The sequence below is a fragment of the Channa argus genome, chromosome 1 (assembly GCF_033026475.1).
Source record: "Channa argus isolate prfri chromosome 1, Channa argus male v1.0, whole genome shotgun sequence".
Taxonomy (NCBI): Eukaryota; Metazoa; Chordata; class Actinopteri; order Anabantiformes; family Channidae; genus Channa; species Channa argus.
The window spans coordinates 4,032,977-4,054,214 of NC_090197.1; the positions used below are offsets into that span (position 1 = coordinate 4,032,977).

The following is a 21,238-nucleotide window of genomic DNA, read 5'->3' on the forward strand; positions in this document are numbered from 1 at the left end:
CACAGTGGGAAAGGCAGCCAGATGGCATCAAGTCTACCCAGCTATGTTGGGGTCTGCAACATCCTGCATGTGTATTGCTTAAAGCAAAAGGTGTCCCAATAACATCTTCAGCTATATGGTCAAATCAAATTGTATTGTGTTGGTTACTTTTATTTATTGACCTTAAATGTGACTAAATCAGAGTCCTGTCGGAAATTAGGATGCTTAATCAAAAACCTACAAATCTGCACACAAGCACACTCTAAAACCGTACTGTCTGAAGAGGCAGAGATACATCAACATCTAATTTGCAGAGTTTCTGTTGCAATACATTTAAAATGATAAAACAACCAATTACTAAACAATATCCTGAATAATATTATTAAATATTTTTATTAATTGATAATCAGCCTGATCAGAATGATCCAAGTCCCTGTTGGAGTCAGTGTGATCATTTCCATAGAGCCACTTTGCATCAGCAGCACCATGCTCCAGTGCTCTGGGAGAGTTTATAGTCCTGAGAGTTGAACACTGGATGACTGACAGCTGTCCTTCATGACAACAGAAGACACAGAAATCCTCCTCATCAAAAACATGACTCTGATCTCCGTCCTCATCTGGACTCTCCTCTGCTGCTGCTTCACAGGTAAAGTCCAGAGAATCCAACTCCTCTCCTCTATCAACATCCGTCCCTCTGAAATGAAGCCCACAAAACCATGATGCTGCTTTCTGTTTTTGTCTCTGTGTCCTCAGAGTCCAGACGTCAGGTCACAGTGACTCAGCCTGGAGCAGTGAGCTCTGCTCTGGGAGGAACCACAACCATCAACTGTAAAACCAGTCAGAATATTTATTATGGGAGCTGCCATGAGTTTGCTTGGTATCAACAAAAAGGTCAACAAGTTCCGAAACTGCTTATTTATTGTGTTAATCGGCGAGCATCAGGGATTTCAGAACGTTTTTCAGGCAGTGGATCAAACTCTGACTTCACTCTGACTATCAGTGGAGTCCAAACTGAAGATGCAGCAGTTTATTACTGTCAGAGTGTTCACAACATCAACAGTCAGTGGTTCGACACACAGTGAAAAAGCATCATACAAAAACCTCCCTCAGTCAGACTGAACAGAAACTGAACTGATGCTGCAGCTGGAAGCTACTGCAGAGACTGATACAGTTCACTGAGGACACACACACACACACACACACACACACGAAGATCTATCCATGTTAGGACATCCCCTGACATACCATTCTTACGTCCTTACACTAACTTCAACCATAAAAACATGATCTTTACATTAGAGCCACTTTTTTATTGAATATTAACACAGTAACAATGAGCTGAGATGAATCAGCTCCGGTAGAAAAACAGGTGGATTGCTGTTAATAAGTAAGAAATAAACTAAAATTCTGAAAAGATTAATGTGCTTCTTTGGTTAGAGTTTGGATAGTACATGTACATAAATGTGATTAAATGTCCCTCTGACTTCACTATATCAAAATATTTCTCTACTTGTAGCTGAAAAAAAAAGGAACCTTCATTTCATATTATGTCATCTCATTATCATCAAGTTTGTAATTGTGGTCAACCTGCTCCAGAGTCCAGACATCACCCTGTGATTCCATCTTTAAGAGTTCAGATGATGTCATCTGGACGTGTTTTTTTAGCCAGAAGCACAGAAATATCTTGATATAGTGAAGTCAGAGGGAAGTTTAAAAGCATTAATGTTCATTTACACCCTGAACTAAAGCTTTTAGTAGAAGCTCAACTAAGAAGACTGGTCACCCGCCTCGTGTCATCATCACACTAAAGCTCCACTCCACTTCCAGCACTGTCAGGGGGGTTTCAACTCGACCCACCGCAGAGAGAAAACATATTTAGAGAAATATGAATTGACATCAACTTTTCTACTTTTCTAACTTCTTCTGTAAATTAAACTTATATTTCTCTCTCTTCATTTGTTTTTTGAAATTTTTCCCCTTCAGTACTTTAGAACATAAACAAAACAAAAAAATACATATTTTTAGTTTTTATTAATTATGTTGGCTAAATATTAACTATCAAGTGGTTTGAGAGGACTAAACCTGTGACTTACTATAGATGAAATAAATAAAATATAATCAGCGTCATTGTAGTGGAAGTGAATTTGGGACTGACTTTACTCTGAACCATCATCAGTAGAGTTTAACCTGAAAACTCAGGGGATCTAAATATCACACAGTTAAATATAATTATTACATTTATTTTATGCCATTTAGAAAATATCATCTGTAATTAAAACTCCAAATGGATGCAGAGATAATTTTAAGAACAGATCTTTATTGTTTGAAAAAAGTGATCAAAATCAGAAAAAAGGCAAATGTGACTGAGATAATCAGAAAAGAAGGAGAAGAAAGACAAAGTTACAGAGAGCAGAATGGGAGCAGTAAGAGTAAGAGCAGGGAGAGTGAAACCAGCTGCAGGTCCCAGTGATTCAGGTCAGGACTGGGGACACTGGTCTCTCCTCAGTGTCTGCTTGAGTGAAGTCTGGGAGCCCTGGGTGGCCTCACAGGTCACAGAGTCCACCTTCCCCCACTGGTCTGCAGGGAGCCTCAGGGTGCTGCTCCAGCTGTAGCGTCCGTCCTTCTCCAGCACCACAGGGCTCCTGCTCTCCTCCCAGCTGATGCTGCTGCTGCTGTCCACCTTCCAGGACAGACTCCAGTCTGTGGGGTAGCCCTTGTTGGCCAGACACATGAGCGTGGCCTTGCCCTGCTCCAGTTCTTTGCTGGAGGGGGGCAGCACAGTCAGGGTGGGCTCAACTCGACCCACTGCAGAGAGAAAATATATTTAGAGAAACTGGTCTTCAGTTTGACTTCCTCTCTGACTCCAGTAACCATGGCAACAGACAGGCATCACTGCTGAACCATGACAACAGACAGGTTTCAGTACAAAAGATAAAAGGGAAGTGTGACGATGTATTAACGGTAATGTAGAACTTAATGATATTTAGTTTTTAAAAATAAGATTGTAAAATGAAACAAAACATTTAAACAGGTTTAAATAAAACAGCTTTACTGTACATAGTTTTATCTTAAAGGTTTCTGATCTAAGACAGAACAGATGCAGATTCTGGATGTTTGCTTTGTCCATTTAAAATGAGCAATGCGAACCATTAATTTGTATTAAATTCAAAGTAAACATCCTCCGTTCTACAGCATATTGTTTAAATGTAAAAGTGACATTTTAGCAAATCAAAAACTGAGGGATAAAAAAAATTCCAAACGAAAACTTCAAACAAAAAAAGAGATTGAAAATAACTAAGCCAGAACTTAAGAAACTCAAAAGTTTTCAAACTATTTTTTGTCAGTGGGAAACTAAACGTTTACAACATGGAAGAATAAAAAGTACTTACAGTTAACATCCAGTCTGGTTCCTCCACCGAACGTGTACCACAGTGATACAAACTCACTGAGTCGTCATACAAAAACCTCTGACTGTAAAGAGACACGGCTCTCTGACTTTTGGATTAAAACAAACTGGGCAAATTTAGTCTGGTTGCAAAAATATAGGAATGTATCACTTCATCAATTACACTGCTGCTCATAAAGTTAAAATAAAATATTGAAATTATTGTGAAAATGTAATTTATTCTTGATAGTTAAAGCGTCTCTCTCGACCAATCTCTTCCAAACATATCAACATGAAAATTAAACCCCAATTAATCTTTGCACAAAAGAGGAATGTTCCTAAAAACTAAATTATTCCAACCTAATGGGCAACAGTGTACAATATATATTAATTTTCAAATGCATAGTAAGTGTTTAATCAATTGATATAAAGCGAAAAAAATGTTTTGACAAAATGTACAAAATAGTAAAACTGATTGATCCATTGATAAGCAGCCTTAGAGTGATCCAAGATCTACTTAAAAGGTGTAAAGAGGCTGTGTGCTGCATGTATGCAGATGATACAATCACTGAAAGAGGCAGATTCTCAGTGTCTCCCAGTGGCTGCACAACAACCAGCTCATTTTCATTCCTGACGTGTCAAAAGGTGTTGCTTTGTCCATTAACTATATACAGTATATTATTTGGGAAGATAAATTTTTAAACATTCACTGAAGCCACAAAGAAATGATACATTCCTTGTATTAATACTGTAATTCATCAATTGGCAACATGATCAGAATCAAGTCCATGTTGGAGTCAGTGTGATCATTTCCATAGAGCCACTTTGCATCAGCAGCACCATGCTCCAGTGCTCTGGGAGAGTTTATAGTCCTGAGAGTTGAACACTGGATGACTGACAGCTGTCCTTCATGACAACAGAAGACACAGAAATCCTCCTCATCAAAAACATGACTCTGATCTCCGTCCTCATCTGGACTCTCCTCTGCTGCTGCTTCACATGTAAAGTCCAGAGAATCCAATTCCTCTCCTCTATCAACATCCGTCCCTCTGAAATGAAGCCCACAAAACCATGATGCTGCTTTCTGTTTTTGTCTCTGTGTCCTCAGAGTCCAGAGGTCAGGTCACAGTGACTCAGCCTGGAGCAGTGAGCTCTGCTCTGGGAGGAACCACAACCATCAACTGTAAAACCAGTCAGAATGTTCATGTTTCGAACAACAATCATCGTTTAGCCTGGTACCAACAGAAAGATGGAGAACGTCTTAAGCTCCTTATTTATTATGCCACCACTCGAGCATCAGGGATTCCAGATCGTTTTTCAGGCAGTGGATCAAACTCTGACTTCACTCTGACCATCAGTGGAGTCCAGACTGAAGATGCAGCAGTTTACTACTGTCAGAGTTTTCATGTTATCAACAGTCAACATGTGTTCACACAGTGAAAAAGCATCGTATAAAAATCTCCCTCAGTCAGACTGAACAGAAACTGAACTGATGCTGCAGCTGGAAGCTACTGCAGAGACTGATACAGTTCACTGAGGACACACACACACACACACACACACACACACACACACACACACACTTGAAGATCTATCCATGTTAGGACATCCCCTGACATACCATTCTTACCTCCTTACACTAACCTCAACCATAAAAACATGATCTTTACATTACAGCCACATTATTATTGAATATTAACACAGTAACAATGAGCTGAGATGAATCAGCTCCGGTAGAACTGTGTTGATTATTGCTGCAATAACAGGTGTTTTTTGTTGAATAAGTAAAATTCTGAAAAGATTAAAGGACGCCTTCAGTGATTCTGAATGTGCTTCTTTGGTTCGAGTTTGGATAGTACATGTACATAAATGTGATTAAACGTCCCTCTCACTTCATTATATCAAAATATTTCTCTACTTGTAGCTGAAAAACGCCTCCAGATGACATCACTTGAAAGGAACCTTCATTTCATATTATGTCATCTCATTATTATCAAGTTTGTAATTGTGGTGAACCAGCTCCAGGGTCCAGACATCACCCTGTCAATTCATCTTTAAGAGTTCAGATGATGTCATCTGGAGGTGTTTTTTAGCTAGAAGCAGAGAAATATCTTGATATAGTGAAGTCAGAGGGAAGTTTAAAAGCATTAATGTTCATTTACACCCTGAACTAAAGCTTTTAGTAGAAGCTCAACTAAGAAGACTGGTCACCCGCCTCGTGTCATCATCACACTAAAGCTCCACTCCACTTCCAGCACTGTGAGGGGGGTTTCAACTCGACCCACCGCAGAGACAAAAAAAAAACAAAAACATATTTAGAGAAACTGGGAGCTTGGATGAATTTGATCCTTAGTATTTTGCTTCCTTTCTGACTTTAGTAACTATGGAAACAGACAGTTTTAAAGATAACAGGGAAGTGTGACAATGTATTAACAGGAATTTAAAACCTGCTCATTTGTAGTAAAAAAAAAAATGCAAAATGCAAATTTAACTTTAGGTTTCCATTGTTTAATCTTAAAAATTCCTATGTAATACAGAGAAGAAGTCAGTGCTCGATTTTTGCTTTGTTCATTTGAAAGAAGCAACCTTTGATGTATTTCTTTGGTGCACCTTAGATTATTAAAAGGTTTAAATTATTATCAAAATTTCAAAAAAGTTTTTCAATAGAAAATGACACAATATTATACAAAATATATATAAAAAAATTGGGAATAAACCTTAATTATTATTTTTAGAAAATGTGAATTTATAAATTATTAAATATCATCATCAGAATGATCTGAGTCTCTGTTGGAGTCAGTCTGATCAGCTGCATCAGCAGCACCATGATCCAGTGCTCTGGGAGAGTTTATAGTCCTAAAAGATTGAACACTGAACAGCTGCCTTGAACAAGCTGCCTTCGGTCAGACTGAACAGAAACTAAACTGCTCTTGCAGTTTATGGAGGACACGCCAACTCTAGTCGATGGTTACAATCTATAGAGTTTGCTTACTATATTTCGTAAGACAAACATGAACATAAAACAACTAGAACATGAATTTGTTTTACACTACATACATTTTTAATACAAAGCTTCGGGGAGACTTAGGCTCACCATCAACGACAATTTGATGTAAACTGGAAGAGCCTGAAATTGAAACACTGACCCTGTGAATAATGAACAATCTACTCTACTTCCAAATCCACAACTAAACTATCAACCTATACGCTGATGACATCCTACTATATATTGAAATTTCTCATCTTTTAAAGCTGTTCTCATCCCACAGTATCAGATAATGATCCTTACCAAGTCGTTGACACTTTATCATCGTATGGCATATTATATTGACATCACAGGCAAAATTTTACGTCATAATTGGATGCTCTAGTAGCGACAGTATTTGACACCATGGGAGCCACTTTATAGACACACAAATCTGTGTTAGGGTTAACAACAACTTCTAGATTACTTTAGCTCCACTTCTGTACAACTATTCAATAATTTTATGGGAACATTTAGTGGAATAAATTTGTTGACACATTGCAGCCTTATGCCTCCAGCATTACTGTGAAAGCACCAATGCAACTTTTCTTACTTCTTCTGTAAATTAAAATTATGTTTCTCTCTCTTTATTTGTTATTTGACATTTTTCCTCTTTCAGTACTTTAGGTCATAGACAAAACAAAAAATGCATATTTTTATAAAATATAATCAGCTTCATTGTAGTGGTGTTAAAGTAAATGAGGGTTTATTTAAATTAAAAGTCAAACAACAGAAAATCAATCCATGAGGAGGGCGGGAAAAACACACATACTAATAACTAAAGTAAAGTAAAACAGAACACGAACTTAAACACTCTGGAGGGAAAAGATTAACTACATAACTGTGTTGGGTAAGCACAGGAACTAACGCAGAGACTAAGGAAAGGCAGACACGAACAAACCGAACATAAAGCAATGGCAGACTGAAGGGAACAAAAGAATACTTAAACATAAAACCAGGGCCAAACAGGCAGAAATAACAAAGCTAAACCTAAACACTGAAATAAACAAGAAAGCAAACCTCAGACCAAAAGGTGAGAGAATCCAAACACAAGTATCAGGTAAGGCAGGGAAGGGGAAGGGGAAGGGGAAGGGGAAGGGGAAGGGGAAGGGGAAGGGGGAAAGAATACCATAGGACTGTTCTCAGAGGAGGAAGGAAAGACAATCTGGCAGCCAACTGTGGGGAGAGCTGGGTATAAATACAAGGGGCCACAGGTGAAAAAAATTAGGGTTAACAAGAAACAAGAAGCTAAAGAAACTAACTGGGAAGTGGTGCAGAGGGATTAACAAAATAAAAGCCAGGAGCAGGAAGTAAAGCTAAAGAAAACTAGAGTCCAAAACCAGGACTGTGACATTTTACACATGAATTAAACACCTGCTCTCCTCCCAGCTGATGCTACTGCTGCTGTCCACCTTCCAGGACAGAGTCCAGTCTGAGGGGAAGCCCTTGTTGGCCAGACACATGAGCGTGGCCTTGCCCTTCTCCAGTTCCTCACTGGAGGGGGGCAGCACAGTCAGGGTGGGATGGGCATCACCTACAGTAGGAGACACCAATCAGCTTAGAGGACAGAGACCACACAGCTGTCAATCAAACAGTTGAGACCTTGAGTTTCTGTCAGATGGTTTTTCTGCTCCAACAGTCACTGACTCACACATTGTTTCACTTCCCTTTGAAAAACCTCTCATGTAAATCAGCACAGACAGAATCTTCAGACAGTTTGAGCTGAAATATGTCCAACTACACAGGAGACAAACATTTTTTTATCTGAAATCATCTAAAATCATACCTGTTTTAGAAACACAATAAAATAAAGAAACATTATGTGACATCAATTGGTTTTCTTTTGATTTCAGTGATGATCAAACTGCTCAAATGTATTAAAACAAACTGTCTCAAGAAAAAGATCAGTGATTTTGTACATTTTTAAATACACATCCTTCGTTTTTTTGGTTTTACATAAAGAAGGTTACAAAAGATGTTTCAACAGTGTTTTTAAAGTGGTCATAAAAAAACAATCTGATAATAATCTAAATATGTCAGAGTCAAGTTTCTGTAGGTTACACAAGCTGGAAAATATCTTCATGACAAGTCGGTGAATCTTCTGAGTTTGTCTGCATGAAGGCAACAACAGCAAAATAATGAAACATGTTTAAAATGAAAACAGACTGAATTTCAAACATTACAATATATTTTGAAATATATATGTTCAGAAAAAATGTATATGTTCAGAAACTTAGTCTGAGTCTTAGACGAGTCTGGTTCCTCCACTGAACATGTTTACAATAGCTACAAAGACATGGCTCTATGTATTTCACTTATTTGCAACTTCCAGTCTGGTCCTTCACAGTGATACAAACTGTGTTACAGTCCTGTCCCCGTGTTTAGCTGTCCTGCTGTATTTCCTGTTTTTGGTTTTATTTTGTTGCTCCTTCTGTGTCTCTTCCTGAAAGTCTGTTTGGTGTCCTGTCCTTTTATACCCTGCTCTCCCCACTGTTCTCTGCCAGTTTGTGTGTGTAGGTATTCTGTTTGTCTGCATCCTGCATCCTGCATCCTGCCCGTCTGTAATGGTTTTGGTCTGTGGTTTGGTTCTCCTTTGTTAAGTTTGCATTAGTTTATCCTCTGCCTGGTTGTTTTACCCTGTTCCCTGTATTAGTTACTCCTGTTAATTTCCCTCTGCCTCTAGTTTAGTTTGTTTATATTTTATTCCCGTCAGTCTGTTCCTGTTTAGTTCTGTTCTTAGTCCCATTAATTTATCCTCTTACCTGTGTTAGAATTAGTTAAGGTCTTGTCTGGTCCCTGGTTGTACCCTACTTTGTGTCACTTGTATGTGTGCACCCCGTTAGTTTAAATAGCTGTCCTGCCTGTCGTTCACCCTACTCGTGTATAGTCTGTCGTTTGTTACATTTTTGTTGCTCCTCGTGGTCTGATTTTTAACCCCTCCTGTTTCTTTATGAATAAATGCCCTTTCCTTTATACCTCCTCTTGCCGTGTCCTTACTTGGGTCCTTGCAAAATTACTTCGACTAAACGTAACAAACTGACTGAGTCGTCGTACAAAAACCTCTAACTGTACAGAGACACGGCTCTCTGACTTTGGAACAAACAACAAAATAGGGCTGTTTTTGCAAGTTATTGTTTTAAAAAACTTTAATTCATTTTTGCAAAGGAAATGACACAATTTCAAACATTATCTCTACAAGACTTAAGAAGATACCATAAAAGAAAAATCGCTTTTTGGCTGGAAGCTTCCGCTGGACGCTATTGCAGAGATTGATAGAGTCCAATGAATGTACAGAAACATGCTTGTGTCTACACACATCTTTCAGGTATCTGCTGTAATAAACATTAATACAAAGTAATGGGAACATTTTATAAACATTCATTTGTTTCTACAAACAGAAATAAATGGGAAGCTAAAATCACAGTCAGTTGTATAATTAAGTTCCGTTGAATTGAACTTTATTTATATAGCGCCAATTCACAACAAAGTAATCTGAACACACTTTACAGAATAAAGTCAAGACTATAAAGATGTACAGAGAGAACCCAAGAATTCCCCCTTGAGCAAGCAATAGGCAACAGTGGAGAATAAAAAGTCCTTTTACCGGGAGAAACCTCCAGCAGAACCAGGCTCAGGGTGGGCAACCATCTGCCTTGACCAGTTGGGGTGAGTTGAAAGTGGAGAGAGAAAAGAAAAAGAGCAACGAAAGCAACAACAAAATATTGGGTAGGTTGGTAGGACCAGTAGCTGCACACTGGAAGACACACAGCTCCAAAGCCGGGGACACCTGCAGAAAGGGACAGAGAGAGGGAGACAGATAGGGACAAAGCCTACAACAGTAGAAAACACACAGAGTTAATGTCATACAGTGGTGACAATTGTGGGATGAAAGGAGAGGAGTGAGTGACAGGAGGAGGTGGGTCCCCCAGCAGTCTAAGCCTATAGCAACTATAACTAACTGTAAGCTTTATCAAAGACGAAGGTTTTAGTCCTAGACTTAAAAGTAGAGAGGGTGTCTGCTTCCCGAATCTGAACTGGGAGCTGGTTCCACAGGAGAGGAGCTTGATAGCTAAAGGCTCTACCTCCCATTCTACCTTTGGAAATTCTGGGAACCACAAGTAGGCCTGCGTTCTGAGATCGAAGTGGTCTACTGGCATCTACTTGGAGTAGTCCAACCTAGAAGTAACAAATGCATGGACCAGTTTTTCGACATCACTTTGAGACAGTATGCTCCTAATTTTAATGTTCCGTAGGTGGAAGAAGGCTGTTCTAGAGATTTGTTTTATATGTGAGTTAAAGGACAAATCCTGGTCAAAAATAATTCCAAGGTTCCTTGCAGTAGTACTGGAGGCCAGACTTATGCCATCTAGAGTAACAATATGGCTGGACAGAATATTTCTGAGAGTTTTGGGCCCAAATACTACGACTACAGTTTTGTCTGAGTTTAGAAGTAAAAAAGTGTGGGACATCCAGGCCTTTATGTTTTGTAGGCTTGAAGCTTGATTAACTGATTTTTTTCCATCTGATTCCATAGATAAATATAGCTGGGTATCATCAGCATAGCAGTGGAAATTTATGGAGTGTTTTCTAATATTGTTGCCTAAAGGAGACATATATAAAGTAAAAAGTATTGGTCCTAACACAGAGCCTTGTGGAACTCCATAGCTAACCTTTGTGTGCATGGAGGATTCATCAGTAACATGAACAAATTGAAATCTATCAGATAGATAAGATTTAAACCAACCTAGTGCAGTTCCTATAATTCCAATTTCATGTTCCAGTCTCTGTAATGAAATGTTGTGATCAATGGTATCAAATGCACCACTATGATCTAACAGATGTATAATGTGGTGAATATCTAAAAAAAAGGCTCTGTCTTCTCAGTTTCTTTGTGTCATTATCACTATCTATTTGTATTATAATCTGAACCGGTATTCATCTTTAAAGAATCAGACATCCACAAAATGTTTTTTAAGTAAATCAAAGTAATATTAGTTTCTAAAACAATTCCTATACATATATTAGTATAGTTCTACATTTATTGTAAATATAGAAAATATATTATATTCAGTTTTCCTTCAGCGACCATGAACACATTCCAAATAAATACTTTAAATAACGGATTAAACTATTTACGAATAACATAATCAGAATGATCCAAGTCCCTGTTGGAGTCAGTGTGATCATTTCCATAGAGCCACTTTGCATCAGCAGCACCATGCTCCAGTGCTCTGGGAGAGTTTATAGTCCTGAGAGTTGAACACTGGATGACTGACAGCTGTCCTTCATGACAACAGAAGACACAGAAATCCTCCTCATCAAAAACATGACTCTGATCTCCGTCCTCATCTGGACTCTCCTCTGCTGCTGCTTCACAGGTAAAGTCCAGAGAATCCAACTCCTCTCCTCTATCAACATCCGTCCCTCTGAAATGAAGCCCACAAAACCATGATGCTGCTTTCTGTTTTTGTCTCTGTGTCCTCAGAGTCCAGAGGTCAGGTCACAGTGACTCAGCCTGGAGCAGTGAGCTCTGCTCTGGGAGGAACCACAACCATCACATGTAAAACCAGTCCGAAAGTTCATGTTTCGAACAACCATCAGCTTTTAGCCTGGTACCAACACAAAGATGGAGAACGTGCTAAGCTTCTAATGTATTGGGCAACTTCTCGAGCATCAGGGATTCCAGATCGTTTTTCAGGCAGTGGATCAAACTCTGACTTCACTCTGACCATCAGTGGAGTCCAGACTGAAGATGCAGCAGTTTACTACTGTCAGTGTTATCATGTTTTCAACAGTCAACATGTGTTCACACAGTGAAAAAGCATCGTACAAAAACCTCCCTCAGTCAGACTGAACAGAAACTGAAATTATACAGTTCACTGAAGACACACACACCTGCGTGCGCGCGCGCGCACACACACACACACACATATATCATGTATCTTTACAAGTTAAAAAAATGATCTTGGTGGAAATCTCCATCTCAGCCTCTAACCCTCCATTCATACACACATATTCTCAAGGAGGGAACATGGCTAATTTAATGAGACAAAACTTAGTCTGTTACCTCAAAGTTAATCACAGATTTCACAAGTACATATATAGTTTAAAAAAAATAGAGACAAAGATCAGCATCAGAAACAGTCATACACTAATACAGCCACACTCCACAACACAAAGTGGCAAATGAAAAGAAAAGTTTTGTCAACTGTTGCTTTTCAGTTGCAGGTCAGAGAACATCTGTTATTGCATAATGTACATGAACAAATCAGAATCAGAATTATCTTTGCATTTTTATGATTCCAATTGATGTTAAAACTGTTATTTATTCAGGAGGCTCTGTATATTTTGTGAAACCTGAAGGATTTGAGGCTGTGTTTATCACGTTTATGATGCAGTTTTTTATCTATATATTTTTCTGAAACAACAGGTAGTTGAAAATTCTATAATTTTGTCTCATCAGCCACATTACCTCTTTAGGAATATGTGATTATAACGATTCACCAAATGACTGAAGTGTTAGATGCTCAGATGACCGTGACTCCGCTCCGTGTTGTCCTGGTGAGCATCACCGTCTCTTCCCTCCCCACTGTGCTGCCTATCAGCCTAGGTTCCCTACACCTGTTACCGCCCTTTCTTAAGCCCTGGTCACCTGTTGTACTCTGCCAGATTATCTTCCTCTTTCCCCGAGTGACCAGTCTCCGTGTCTACCTAAGGTTTCTATGTGTAAATTATTTCTCTGTTGACCTGCTCGGCCTATACCTTTGAGGATTTTTTGTGTTTTTTCTATCCGAGTACGTTTGTTTTTGTCCTGTTGATACTCAGAGAACCAGTCCTGCTGGTTTTCAGAGCAGTAAGTGACTTTACATTTTGAGTTTTGACTTAAGCACCGTGGATTATTCTTAGAAGAGGAGTTTTGTGCAAGCCAGAAGATAAAAAGTTGTGTTTTGTTGATACTTTGTCTGTTTAGTTGTTACTTAATTAGATTCCTGCTGAATTTTTCTCCCTGGGTTTTTTCCTGGCCGCCCTTAGTTGTCCCGCACCTTTTGGGCTCCACATCACCACCACCGCTCTGCTCTCTGGCGAAGTAAGATTCTAGTTATGCCTCAATATTTTCCTGTGTCGTAGATGGTTTTGCTCACCTCTGTCTCCTCTTCTCCCTCAGATTGCTCTACCGCTTCCTGGCCACCTCCTCCTCCTCCACTCACTCCTGCCCCGAATCACCACCCCGGCTACCCCATCCATTACTCATTCTCTCTTAATAAATTATCATTGCCTCCCACTCCTCTGTGTTCTCCTCCTTTTGGGTCCTGCTGATTTCCAATTGTGATAAGATCATTTTTGAACATTTAACGATACATGTTTATTTGTGTGTGTGTGTCCTCAGTGAACTGTATCAGTCTCTGCATTAGCTTCCAGCTGCAGCATATGTTCAGTCTGACTGAGGGAGGTTTTTGTATGATGGTTTTTCACTGTGTGAACACAGATTTGCTATTGATGTCGTGGCCACTCTGACAGTAATAAACTGCTGCATCTTCAGTCTGGACTCCACTGATGGTCAGAGTGAAGTCAGAGTTTGATCCACTGCCTGAAAAACGATCTGGAATCCCTGAGTCTCGAGAGCTAGTGTCATAAATTATTTGTTTGGGACGTTCTCCATCTTTCTGTTGGTACCAGGCTAAACGGTTCCCACTATCAACATTCTGACTGGTTTTACAGTTGATGGTTGTGGTTCCTCCCAGAGCAGAGCTCACTGCTCCAGGCTGAGTCACTGTGACCTGACCTCTGGACTCTGAGGACACAGAGACAAAAACAGAAAGCAGCATCATGGTTTTGTGGGCTTCATTTCAGAGGGACGGATGTTGATAGAAGAAAGGAGTTGGATTCTCTGGACTTTACCTGTGAAGCAGCAGCAGAGGAGAGTCCAGATGATGACGGAGATCAGAGTCATGTTTTTGATGAGGAGGATTTCTGTGTCTTCTGTTGTCATGAAGGACAGCTGTCAGTCATCCAGTGTTCAACTCTCAGGACTATAAACTCTCCCAGAGCACTGGAGCATGGTGCTGCTGATGCAAAGTGGCTCTATGGAAATGATCACACTGACTCCAACAGGGACTTGATTCTGATCACGTTGGCAATTGATGAATTACAGTATTAATTAGGAATGTATCATTTCAAATTTATCTTCCCAAATAATATACTGTAATAGTATGTTAATGGACAAAGCAACACCTTTTGACACGTCGGGAATGAAAATGAGCTGGTTGTTGTGCAGCCACTGGGAGACACTGAGAATCTGCCTCTTTCAGTGATTGTATCATCTGCATACATGCAGCACACAGCCTCTTTACACCTTTTAAGTAGATCATGGATCACTCTGATAAGGCTGCTAATCAATGGATCAATCAGTTTTACTATTTTGTACTTTTTGTCAAAACATTTTTTTCCCTTTATATCAATTGATTAAACACTTACTATGCATTTGAAAATTAATATATATTGTACATTGTTGCCCATTAGGTTGGAATAATTTTGTTTTTAGACACATTCCTCTTTTGTGCAAAGGTTAATTGGGATTTAATTTTCATGTTGATATGTTTGGAAGAGATTGGTCGAGAAATACGCTTTATCTATCAAGAATAAAATACATATTCACAATAATTTCAATATTTTACTTTAACTTTATGAGCAGCAGTGTATTTGATGAAGTGATACATTCCTATATTTTAGAGACACTTGTGCAACCAAACTAAATTTGCCCAGTTTGTTTTAATCCAAAAGTCAGAGAGCCGTGTCTCTGTACAGTCAGAGGTTTTTGTAAGACGACTCAGTGAGTTTGTATCACTGTGGTACACGTTCGGTGGAGGAACCAGACTGGATGTTAACTGTAAGTACTTTTTATTCTTCCATGTTGTAAACGTTTAGTTTCCCACTGACAAAAAATAGTTTGAAAACTTTTACGTTTTTCAAGTTCTGGCTTAGTTATTTTCAATCTCTTTTTTTGTTTGAAGTTTTCGTTTGGAATTTTTTTTATCCCTCAGTTTTTGATTTGCTAAAATGTCACTTTTACATTTAAACAATATGCTGTAGAACGGAGGATGTTTACTTTGAATTTAATACAAATTAATGGTTCGCATTGCTCATTTTAAATGGACAAAGCAAACATCCAGAATCTGCATCTGTTCTGTCTTAGATAAGATCAGAAACCTTTAAGATAGAACTATGTACAGTAAAGCTGTTTAATTTAAACCTGTTTAAATGTTTTGTTTCATTTTACAATAATCTTATGTTTAATAACTAAATATCATTAGGTTCTACATTAGCGTTAATACGTCGTCACACTTCCCTTTTATCTTTTGTACTGAAACCTGTCTGTTGTCACGGTTCAGCAGTGATCCCTGTCTGTTGCCATGGTTACTGGAGTCAGAGAGGAAGTCAAACTGAAGACCAGTTTCTCTAAATATATTTTCTCTCTGCAGTGGGTCGAGTTGAGCCCACCCTGACTGTGCTGCCCCCCTCCAGCAAAGAACTGGATCAGGGCAAGGCCACGCTCATGTGTCTGGCCAACAAGGGCTACCCCACAGACTGGAGTCTGTCCTGGAAGGTGGACAGCAGCAGCAGCATCAGCTGGGAGGAGAGCAGGAGCCCTGTGGTGCTGGAGAAGGACGGACGCTACAGCTGGAGCAGCACCCTGAGGCTCCCTGCAGACCAGTGGGGGAAGGTGGACTCTGTGACCTGTGAGGCCACCCAGGGCTCCCAGACTTCACTCAAGCAGACACTGAGGAGAGACCAGTGTCCCCAGTCCTGACCTGAATCACTGGGACCTGCAGCTGGTTTCACTCTCCCTGCTCTTACTCTTACTGCTCCCATTCTGCTCTCTGTAACTTGGTCTTTCTTCTCCTTCTTTTCTGATTATCTCAGTCACATTTGCCTTTTTTCTGATTTTGATCAGTATTTTCAAACAATAAAGATCTGTTCTTAAAATTATCTCTGCATCCATTTGGAGTTTTAATTACAGATGATATTTTCTAAATGGCATGAAATAAACGTAATAATTATATTTAACTGTGTGATATTTAGATCCCCTGAGTTTTCAGGTTAAACTCTACTGATGATGGTTCAGAGTAACGTCAGTCCCAAATTCACTTCCACTACAATGAAGCTGATTATATTTTATTTATTTTATTTATAGTAAGTCACAGGTTTAGTCCTCTCAAACCACTTGATAGTTAATATTTAGCCAACATAATTAATAAAAAAATTTGTATTTTGTAAAGTACTGAAGGGGAAAAATTCCAAATAACAAATGAAGAGAGAGAAGTATAAGTCTATTTTAAAGAAGAAGATAGAAAAATAGAAAAGTTGATGTCAATTCATATTTCTCTAAATATGTTTTCTCTCTGTGGTGGGTCGAGTTGAAATCCCCCTGACAGTGCTGGAAGTGGAGTGGAGCTTTAGTGTGATGATGACACGAGGCGGGTGACCAGTCTTCTTAGTTGAGCTTCTACTAAAAGCTTTAGTTCAGGGTGTAAATGAACATTAATGCTTTTAAACTTCCCTCTGACTTCACTATATCAAGATATTTCTCTGCTTCTGGCTAAAAAAACACCTCCAGATGACATCATCTGAACTCTTAAAGATGAAATCACAGGGTGATGTCTGGACTCTGAAGCAGGTTGACCACAATTACAAACTTGATAATAATGAGATGACATTATATAAAATGAAGGTTCCTTTTTTTTCCAGCTACAAGTAGAGAAATATTTTGATATAGTGAAGTCAGAGGGACGTTTAATCACATTTATGTACATGTACTATCCAAACTCGAACCAGAGAAGCACATTCAGAATCACTGAAGCCGTCCTTTAATCTTTTTAGAATTTCACTTATTCACCAAAAACCACCTGTTTTTGCAGCAATAATCAACACAGTTCTATCGGAGCTGATTCATCTCAGCTCATTGTTACTGTGTTAATATTCAATAATAATGTGGCTGTAATGCAAAGATCATGTTTTTATGGTTGAAGTTAGTGTAAGGAGGTAAGAATGGTATGTCAATGGATGTCCTAACATGGATAGATCTTCGTGTGTGTGTGTGTGTGTGTGTGTGTGTCCTCAGCGAACTGTATCAGTCTCTGCAGTAGCTTCCAGCTGCAGCATCAGTTCAGTTTCTGTTCAGTCTGACTGAGGGAGGTTTTTGTTCGATGCTTTTTTACTGTGTGAACAACCACTGACTGTTGATGTAATATTCACTCAGACAGTAGTAAACTGCTGCATCTTCAGTCTGGACTCCACTGATGGTCAGAGTGAAGTCAGAGTTTGATCCACCATCTGTAAAACGACTTGGAGTCCCTGGCACTCGGCTGTTAACATAATAAAAGAGCAGTTTAGGACGTTCTCCATCTTTCTGTTGGTACCAGGCTAAATGGTTCCCATTAAACACATTCTGACTGGTTCTACAGTTGATGGTTGTGGTTCCTCCCAGAGCAGAGCTCACTGCTCCAGGCTGAGTCACTGTGACCTGACCTCTGGACTCTGAGGACACAGAGACAAAAACAGAAAGCAGCATCATGGTTTTGTGGGCTTCATTTCAGAGGGACGGATGTTGATAGAGGAGAGGAGTTGGATTCTCTGGACTTTACCTGGGAAGCAGCAGCAGAGGAGAGTCCAGATGAGGACGGAGATCAGAGTCATGTTTTTGATGAGGAGGATTTCTGTGTCTTCTGTTGTCATGAAGGACAGCTGTCAGTCATCCAGTGTTCAACTCTCAGGACTATAAACTCTCCCAGAGCACTGGAGCATGGTGCTGCTGATGCAAAGTGGCTCTATGGAAATGATCACACTGACTCCAACGGATACCACGGAATTGATTCACTCAATCTATTGATTAGGAAGATTTAGGAAGATGTTTTTAGTTTTATTTCCGTAGACATAGTAACAAAATCATGTTCTTTGGATTAAAATAGTGTTTGAAGTATTAACACGAATTTAACTAACATAACATTATGCCATACAGTCAATTAAATAATAAAATATTTAGGAAATTTGTGATATTATGTTGATGGTCACTTTCACATCCACTAACAAAATTTTAAGTTTCTTTCAATGTCAAAGTTATGTTGGGGTCTAAGTTGGGGTTCATTGTCTTGCTAATGAAATCTTTGACATGTTACAGGAGGAGCCGGGAATCGAACCAATAACACTGGGCTTGGTGGACGACTGCTTTATATCCTGAGTCACAGTTCCCCAAACATAGCATTTATTCATTATCTTTATAATTTGCAGGGTTTTCATGTTTTCTCCTTTTTAAATTCAAGAATAAGTCATTTACAGGATTAAATGGTGATAAAGCTTTATTCCTACAACCGCCTGTTTTCATGGTTCTTCACAAGAGTTGGGTTTATTGTTTCCGAGAGATAGGGTCGGATCTTTTTGATGCTGTAGAGGGCAGCTATTAAAGACTGAGTAAATGTGGTCTGTTGGTTATCGATGATGACCCCCGGATTTCTGGCTGACTAAGTGGGGCCAGTCACTGTTGATCCAATGTTGATGCTGATGATGATGCAGCACACCGGTAGAGAGGCTATGAGAATCAGAAACATGTCCCTGCCAAGATACCTTGAAGACCGAAGCCAGGATAGAGCTGATCCAGAGATGCCCAAGTGAGAGAGTCCAGACAGGAGGGTCTGATGGTTCAGTGTCAAAGGCTGCAGATAGATCGAGTAGGATTAAGACAGAAGACTGACCAGGGATTCTAAAACTGTGAGGACTGCTGTTTCTTTGGAGTATTGTGAATAATAACATGGTAATAATGATGTGGTTGTCTGCAAAAGAGGATTGAGCTGCGTATTAAGTTCTTTGAGTCAACGATAACCCTTGTTAGCTAGACTGGCCTCGATGTACTGCACGAGTTAAAACACTGCTGCAATGTTCATATCCAAGCAGAAGTCGCTACAACTGCCAGCAAACAAGTTAATCAAAGACGTCACCACGTGATTGCACAATACCTTGTGCATGTTGGATTGTTACCTGGAGTAGAAAGCTGCTATAAAAGCAGCTCTCACCAGCCCAGAGAAAAGAGAAGAACACTTTCACAATTTGTTAATTGAGTCAGGGTGATTTGTCCTGATGAACCTGCAAACCATGAAAAAGAGGAGAAAGGTTATTGAGATAAATCCAGCTTGGAGAAAGGTGATCAGCATCCAAACAGAACATGGAAATGGAAGGTCAATGCTGCTTATTTCAGCGATTCTCCATTAAAAAAATTGATTTATTAAAAGACTCAGAGACATCATCATTGTGCTGCCGGCGTGTCAGTGGCTCTGAAAGGCCTGGACAGACCCTGATCAACACTGGTCCCTTAACAGCTGTGAGACAGAGGGAGGACACATATGGAAACACACACAGTCACTCAACTGGAACTGTCCTCTTCACTTTATCATGAAATTCAAAAGGATTTTCAATGGTTTTCCTTCTTTTATGTTGGGGAAATATTTGATTTGTATCTATATTACAGTATCTCAGTTTGGTTAAATGTGGATCCAAACAATGTCAAAGATGTCCTGTACATTCAAAAAGGTGGACGAAATCAAGAAAATTAGTTCATTTGAGACAATGCATCGGGACAATGCATATGGATGAATACATTTATTACATTTATTTATTATATCATTTATTGTTAGAGGGATGGGATTTACCTTCTAATCAGATAGAAATAAAAAGTAAAGAAGGGAAGATAAGAAGTTTTTATTTAAAGTAGAATGTCGTCAGCATACAAGCTGATATTTTTGGAAGTTTTGGATTGGGACGTTGAGGAGATTGTTCACTATTCACAAGGTCAGTGGTTCAACTTCCAGCTCCTTCTGTTCCAGATCCTCCACCTCGAAATGTTCTTTGATGCTAAGCCCCAAGTTGCTCTAGACCGTTGTAAGAAAAATATACACTTAATAGAAGAAAACAATTGAATGTAAAAAAGTTGCTTTTTGCTTTGTATTCATGTTTTTCTTAAGAGACACAGTGAATGATGTGTACAGACTTTAACCATGAAGTGGTGTTTGTGTACATTCAGTGAACTGTATCAGTCTCTGCAGTAGCTTCCAGCTGCAACATCAGTTCAGTTTCTGTTCAGTCTGACTGAGGGAGGTTTTTGTACGATGCTTTTTCACTGTGTGAACAGATGCTGACTGTTTATTTCGTGTCGACCCAGACAATAGTAAACTGCTGTATCTTCAGCCTGGACTCCACTGATGGTCAGAGTAAAGTAAGACTTTGATCCACTGCCTGAAAAACGATCTGGAATCCCTGATGGTCTGCGATTCGACCAGTAAATCAACAGTTTAGGAGATCCACGTGGTTTATGTTGATACCATTCCACAGAGTCAGAATTGAACACATCCTGACTTGTTTTACAGTTGATCTTGACAGTTCCTCCTAGAGCAGAGCTCAATGTTCCAGGCTGAGTCACTGTGACCTGACCTCTGGACTCTGAGGACACAGAGACAAAAACAGAAAGCAGCATCATGGTTTTGTGGGCTTCATTTCAGAGGGACGGATGTTGATAGAGGAGAGGAGTTGGATTCTCTGGACTTTACCTGTGAAGCAGCAGCAGAGGAGAGTCCAGATGAGGACGGAGATCAGAGTCATGTTTTTGATGAGGAGGATTTCTGTGTCTTCTGTTGTCATGAAGGACAGCTGTCAGTCATCCAGTGTTCAACTCTCAGGACTATAAACTCTCCCAGAGCACTGGAGCATGGTGCTGCTGATGCAAAGTCATGCAAATTTATGAAGCAGCAACAAAAGGTGCAGCTGTGGCAGCAGTAGCTCCCAGCAGTCACACATTTCTAAATAAG

General features: G+C 39.5%; 1 protein-coding gene, 1 long non-coding RNA gene and 1 gene segment (V, D, J or C); 1 reads left to right on the forward strand and 2 right to left on the reverse strand.

Annotated features, from left to right (window-relative positions):
* Positions 1-2,276: 2,276 nt before the first annotated feature.
* Positions 2,277-21,238, reverse strand: part of LOC137132416 (immunoglobulin lambda-1 light chain-like) — a 117,230-nt gene continuing 98,268 nt past the window's right edge. The window contains exons 1-4 of one of the 5 annotated variants that reach the window (XM_067515027.1): positions 20,981-21,130; positions 20,562-20,873; positions 3,369-3,404; positions 2,277-2,784 (exon numbers count right to left, since the gene is read on the reverse strand). In XM_067515027.1, the coding sequence (XP_067371128.1) occupies positions 2,456-2,784; positions 3,369-3,404; positions 20,562-20,873; positions 20,981-21,071 (768 nt within the window). In that variant the 5' untranslated portion in view covers positions 21,072-21,130 and the 3' untranslated portion in view covers positions 2,277-2,455. Of the gene's footprint in view, positions 2,785-3,368; positions 3,405-17,608; positions 17,925-18,031; positions 18,207-20,557; positions 20,874-20,980; positions 21,131-21,238 lie in introns of those variants that run through there. The other 4 variants (XM_067514935.1, XM_067515218.1, XM_067515120.1 and 1 more) reach the window with 4 other exon arrangements.
* On the forward strand, positions 11,823-16,376 carry LOC137132764 (Ig kappa chain V-III region MOPC 63-like). The segment is given in 3 exon segments: positions 11,823-12,193; positions 15,239-15,276; positions 15,869-16,376. Coding segments are annotated over 3 exon segments (723 nt in total).
* LOC137134215 (uncharacterized) lies at positions 14,075-14,500 on the reverse strand. Its single transcript, XR_010915411.1, has 2 exons — positions 14,289-14,500; positions 14,075-14,181 (listed from the first exon to the last, which is right to left on the reverse strand). It is a non-coding gene; the product is annotated as an uncharacterized lncRNA (long non-coding RNA).